Source organism: Equus caballus, chromosome 27, assembly GCF_041296265.1.
Source record: "Equus caballus isolate H_3958 breed thoroughbred chromosome 27, TB-T2T, whole genome shotgun sequence".
In the NCBI taxonomy this organism is placed as follows: Eukaryota; Metazoa; Chordata; class Mammalia; order Perissodactyla; family Equidae; genus Equus; species Equus caballus.
The window spans coordinates 51,370,568-51,376,726 of NC_091710.1; the positions used below are offsets into that span (position 1 = coordinate 51,370,568).

General features: G+C 46.9%; 1 protein-coding gene across 1 annotated transcript; it reads left to right on the forward strand.

Annotated features, from left to right (window-relative positions):
- The first annotated feature begins 4,890 nt into the window (after positions 1-4,890).
- On the forward strand, positions 4,891-5,740 carry LOC138921032 (alpha-defensin 1-like). The gene is made up of 2 exons (XM_070252865.1): positions 4,891-5,103; positions 5,487-5,740. Exons 1-2 carry the CDS (start codon positions 4,932-4,934, stop codon positions 5,615-5,617), a joined length of 303 nt encoding a protein of 100 aa, XP_070108966.1. The 5' UTR covers positions 4,891-4,931; the 3' UTR covers positions 5,618-5,740.
- The last annotated feature ends 419 nt before the right edge of the window (positions 5,741-6,159 follow it).

The window sequence follows — 6,159 nt, forward strand, 5'->3', positions numbered from 1 at the left end:
CCGCACTACTGTGTAGACCTGTAAGTCTCGCCTTTGCTAAGCCTAGTGGTACCTCTGGTTGTGAGACATCAAATTCGGATGCCAGTGGTGGTCTTCATCCTCCTACCTTCAGCTGGACCCAGCACGGTTACCAGAACAATCCAAGCCCTCCTGAGGTAAGGAGCAGGCAAGAAATCCCCTCGGACAATCTTACTGCAGATGCTAGTGCCACGCGTGAGCATTGTCACCTTCTTTCTGCAAAATTGTGAAGCTGAGTGTCAGCCCTAGAGCAAAAATGAAGCAGGTGTGTAAGTAAGGGCCCCATAAGCATTATCACCACCCCAACTGGAGTAGTCTGAAACCCCTCCCGGACACACCTCAGATCTTGTAATGATTCATTTTCCCCTGCAAGGCTGTCACTGTTGTTCAATCTGTAAGATGCTGTACATGTGCGCATGCCCAGAGTGAGTGGAGAAGCACAGCGTGTGATGTGCATCCCTGAGCTACCTCCACATGCCTCTGGGCATCCTCCCTGCCTTCTCTGGGCTGGGGGCCTCTGCAGTTCAGCTTGAAAGCGTGGGGGGAGAACCTTTCACTCCTCTCATCGGCCCTTCCTCTGAGGCCTGTCTGCCTGGGGAGAAGGGGGGAGGCTTCTTCCTTGCATGACACCATACGGGACATTCTAGCTCCCTCCAGGGCCGCCAGCAGAGAATGAGCTCAGGGAGTGCTTCTTAGAAAAGGCCAGATTTCCCGGGAACATGGAAATATGATAAAAAAAACAAAGCAAAACGATGTGGGCTGTTATACTGGAAGCCAGATGGGAGAGAGGAATGAGGAGGAGCACATTGGAGAGGTTCTCGTGGTCTGATCTGTCACAGATGAGGAGGATTTCAATCTCTGATGCTGGAGGGCCCTGCCGGGAGAAGGAGCCTTCCCACCACCTTGACTGCACTTTCTGGAGCCAGAGAACCTGCGTAAATACAGAGAGAGACAGACGCGGTGTGGACAAAGCACATCAGCTCGCATGACAATTTGTTCAGAAACGAACGTCCCCAGACCCAGGTGATTCCAGCCTTGGGAATGCTGCTGCCCCGCTCACTAGTGTCCCCGTCTTATCTGAGTATCTGACCATTTATGTCAGTTGTCAGAACGTTTAGGCGTTTCACTGTTTTCATCCTTTTCGCTCTCTGATGTCTCGTTCATTAGCAGTCAGTCATTCCTGTGCTAAGTGCAATAACAGTCAATTTTTTAAAAGGACACAAACCAAACAGACAATAAGAGAAAACACAGCAGATAACTCATAACTGGTCACCAAACAGTATACATAGCGTGATGTCACTTTTATTGAAATACAGTAAATATACAGAACAGGGTCCAAAGACTACCCAGGAAACAACAGTTCTCAGAAGGGCTGAGTTGCAGGTGGTTCTGTGAGTTCTGTTTTAGTCTCTAGTTTTGGATGTGTTTCTATATTGAGCATGAATCGTTATGGTAATAGGAAAAAAATTAAGCGATAAAGTAGGAAAAGGAAAAATAAAAAGAAGGATCTGAAAATATTTAGAATGCATTCAATTTTTCAAAATCACTTTGCTCAGCTCTACTGACTCTGGCAGTGTGTTCATAGATTTTTCATCTGGAGAAAACAAGCTTGAAGTCGGCCATCCATCCGTAGGACTTTCTCTAAAGAAACTGTACCTGCAATGTATCAGTTCCTGTGATCTGTTTCCTACATGTCATGTGGCTAGATGCAGAGGTGTCTCAGACGAGTGGAGGGAGAAATGGATGGAAGATGAAGCAGACACAGAGAGCCAACAGGCAGGGGGTCCTCGTGCCTGGGAGCCTCCTGATGGGGAGAGCACCCAGGAGGGAGACGGGAGCCTGGTCTTCCCTGGGGTGTGAGAGGCCTCCAGCCCTGTGGGGATACAATTCTGAGGGCAGCAGGAGCATGGGGTGATGAGCCACGGAGAAGGCTTTGTCCTAAAATGCCATCTCTGTGTGCTGCTGGCCTAGGCGTTTGATGACCAGACCTTTGATGGCTCTCTGATCCTGTGGCTCCCCTTCAACACCACCTATGTGTCTTGACAAAGGCCCATATTGCCTTCCCTGCTCCCCATGTGCCTACGGTCACCAGCAGTAAGCGGGACCTCGCAGCATCATCTGCTCTCTGGAATAGCCTGGGACACAAAACCTTTCTCCAAAACCAGATCTATTGATGCCTTAAGATATCAGGAATTTATTTCCCTTCAGGCTCATTCGCTTGCACCATACTTTTCAGCATGGGCAGGTTCACTCCATGTTAAGTTCTAAACTCATGGCTCAGGGGAATTCACTCCCTCTTTCCGCGGATTTCCACGTTGCAGATGTGAGCACGGTGTTTGTCCTGGCCCTCAAGTTGGCAGAGGCTGGATCAGACTCAGAGTTAAGACAAGAAAAATGTTTCTTTAGGCGTTATTGTAAATGGCAGCAAGTTTGAAGTCAAAGGACAATAGTCAATGGTGAGTTAATACAGTAAACAAAACAAGAAAGGCAAAAAGAAAGCTATTTTGTGCTAAATTATTCCACAGAAACACAGTAAAGTCTACAATCATTTCCCAGACTGTCGGTAGAATTTTCTAGAAATACTTCTCCCAGAAAGAAACCTAGGAAGAGGATGCTGGGCGGCAAGGTCATCCTGTAGTCTAGGCTGAGCCATGAGCGGGTCCCGTGAGTCCTTGTCCAACGCAGACAAATGGGCTCCCAGCCATGTTCTGGTTCACTGTCAATGCTGAGATCGACCTGTTAGACTGCGGACTGGACAGTGATTTTTGAAACCTCCCATCTCTTTCTAGATTTCCCAAGAAAGCAGGATATTTCTGGGCTGCAGAAGGATGAAACGAGGCTGAAAAGAAAATTTTATTCGATAGGGGCCAGCCCTGAGGCTGAGTGGTTGGGTTCACGTTCAGCTTCTGTGGCTCAGGGCTTGGCCGGTTGGGATCCTGGATACCTAACAAGCACTGCTCATCAAGCCATGCTGAGGCGGCGTCCCACATAGCTCAACCAGAAGGACATACTACTAGAAGATACAGCTATGTACTGGGGGGCTTTGGGGAGAAGAGGAAAAAACAAGATTGGCAACAGATGTGAGCTCAGAGCCAATCTTTGAAGAAAGCGTTCTTCAATAAATAAGGACACTGGGTGATGAAGCACAGGGCAGAATCCTCGCAGAAAGCTTGAAACTGGAACCAAGCTTTCCCAAATTGCCCCGCCATCATCTCTACAGATGGAGAGAGAACACGTCACAGGGATGCAGACTGGGAGGGAATAGTGGGACCCCATATGCCAAGCTCAGGGATGTTCCATGAAGGACAGGAAGGCAGGGGGAATAGAGAAGGTATTAAACCTGCTGCTGCAGGGCCTCAGGCAGAGGAGGACTGCACAGTGAAAGCTGAACTCATTGAAGCGGGTAGTTCAGTCCAAGGTCATCCAGTTCATTTGCTAACTAACCTGGGTGTCGCAGGTGTGTTTTTAGCACTTGCTTCATCCCAAGTTCTATCTTAACTGCTAGGATGTATCATTTGATATGATCGTGTGATGGTGATCAAATCCTAAAATGACAATAAGAGCATTTCTGGAGTTTGGACCACGAACCAGGCATTGCTCTAAGCATTTTGGACGGCGTTATCATTTTATCCTCACCACAACGCAATGAAGACAAAGAAACTGAGAGGCAGAAACCTGCTTTCCCAGATGCACACACACAGGACATAAAGGCCTGAGACAGATGGGGTCCCTGCCCTCAAGGCCCCTCCCTCAGCGAGCAGGGAAAGCACAGACCCAGGATGCAGGCCAGGCTAATGACCTTCCAGACATTTTCTATTAATTCTGATTCCTGACTTTGTCTCTCACATTTAGGAAGAAGGAGTTGTCTTCTTTCCATCCTTCCTTCCATTGTGTCCGTATGTTGATTATTCTGTTGGTATATCCCTCTAGTGGGAAACGTCACATCTTTTCAACCTATACTTAAATGAGTATTTCCCTGTGAATAGTGAGAGTTAGTCACGATCCCGGATCTCCATCTCCTCTTCTTTCTTGATCAATTCCCAAGTCTGGCTGATTTTCTTGGGAATTCTGATTCCCAATAGCAATTCATGAGTTTTTTTTAAAATTTTCCCCCTTTGTTTGCTAACCTTTCCTTAACAAGAGCCTTAAGATAGATAGCCTTATCAAGCATTCATGGGAAATTAATAAAGGTAGACTAGTAATAAGTTCTACTGAGTCTTTGTTCATTCAACTCTGCTTCTTTGCTCTCATGTCAGCTCACTTGGGCCTTCTATTTAATTGATTTGAGTGCATCCTGGAGCAATATTTTCCCAAAGGGCTTCATGCCTAGCAATTTCCTGAGTCTGGAACATCCAAAACCAGAGCATCTGTCCCTATAGATGGTATTATATATTGCCTCAGCACAGAATTGTATATTAAGTGATGTTCTCTCAGAATTTGTGAAAATGCAATCTAGTATCCAGTGTGAGTGAGAAATCTCGTACACGTCTGATTATTGCCCTTTGTTAGCCACGCTTTTGGAAGTTTTCAACCATATCTCTTGACGTCTGAGATGCCCTATGAGGCATGTGCACACATTTTACTGGTAAATATTCAAGCAGATGAGAAATAGGGAAGGTTATCATGTTCCTATGAGGCGTTAGTCACGACAGCTGAAAAACAAACATGGACACCAGAAAATAGAGGCATCATGAGGTGGGGGCGGGGGGAGCAACTAGATCAAAAGGACATCAAAGTTCCTCTGGGCCGACAAGAGGATCTTTGGCCGCCCCACCTTCACCTAGTCACACATTCAACACAACACCTTCTTTCCTCCAATCTGTCTCCTATAAATACAGACTGCCTCTGGGCTCCCCATTCACTCAGGCTCCTGCACTGCCATCTGGACCCTGTTCTCCAGGTGACTCACGGCCATGAGGACCCTCGCCCTCCTCGCTGCCCTTCTTCTCTTGGCCTTCCATGCCCAGGCTGAGCCCCTGGGAGAGAACGATGACCAGGTTCCTGCTCAGGACCAGCCTGGAGCCGACGTCCAGGGGATGACCATCTCCTTTGAGGGGGACGAACGCTCCACTCGAGATGCTGCAGGTGAGAGACCAACCAGTTTGCTGTTAGGATCTGCAGGCCAATTAGAGGGACTTGTCAGTACATGGAGGCTGGGCTCAAATTGGGTGAGTGGATGAGGTGGGGTGAGGAGTAAGTAACCCTAAGTTTGAGAGGTGGACTGTTGAGAAAGAATCTACATGATAGAGTGGGATCAGAGAAAAAATTAGGAACCTGCATGACCAACACCTAGTCAGGAAGATTTCTTGTGAGCTATGACAAGACGGTGAATTCTCTCCACCCTAACATGACTGGTTTGGTCTACTGTAAGAAGACACCTGGCCTCTCTGCATATCCCCTGGAGGCTGGTTCTGCCTCTTTGCCCTCCCTCCTTCCCCTTGTACCTGACAGTCCTCTTCCTTCCACAGGCTCTAGGCCAGGTCTTATCTGCCACTGCAGCTCCTTTTGCCAAAGACCATATAGGGAAGAGGGGATCTGTACCAGAGGCCTACCCATAAGGCTTTGCTGTCGTCCTGATCGTCGTCGTGGTCCTCGCTGAGCTTTGTGGATTGAGACCCAAAGCAGCAACGGATTCTATTGCAAGACCTGCAAAAGGGTTTACTCTTTCTACCTTCAATTTTTCTTAAATCTTCTCCAAAATAAACTTCCAGCGTTGAATGCAGTGTGTTTGTCAATTTCTTCTCTTTTTCCTTTTTTGGCTTTTCATAGAGCTTGTTTATAGCTGCGGTTGACTTGTATAGAGAATTCAGTCCAGAATGGTATCGTTAAGTTAACTGGACTTTGCCTCCCAGTGCTGCAAAATTTGAGAATTATACGGCAACAAGAAAAGCAGAAACAATAAAAACGATTGGTAATTACAACAGTGTTAATCTACAAAATTCCATCCATTCATAACGACCCTCCGATGAGAAATCCGACTATAAAGTGTAGGAGAAGGTGGTGCTGACTCAAAGGAAAAGTGGATCCAATGGGCTTCTTTACTTGTTCCTTACACTTAACAGATGGGAGGGCATTGACATACAGGATATTTTCTTATTTTAAGAGTATATGTTAAGTACAGATATATATGTTTTTCTAACT

Excerpts from the sequence above, each read along its gene's own strand:
- LOC138921032 (XM_070252865.1), top strand. The coding sequence starts at position 4,932 with ATGAGGACCCTCGCCCTCCTCGCTGCCCTTCTTCTCTTGGCCTTCCAT. Across the intron at positions 5,104-5,486 it reads CTCCACTCGAGATGCTGCAG|GCTCTAGGCCAGGTCTTATC; the intron begins GTGAGAGACCAA and ends TTCCTTCCACAG.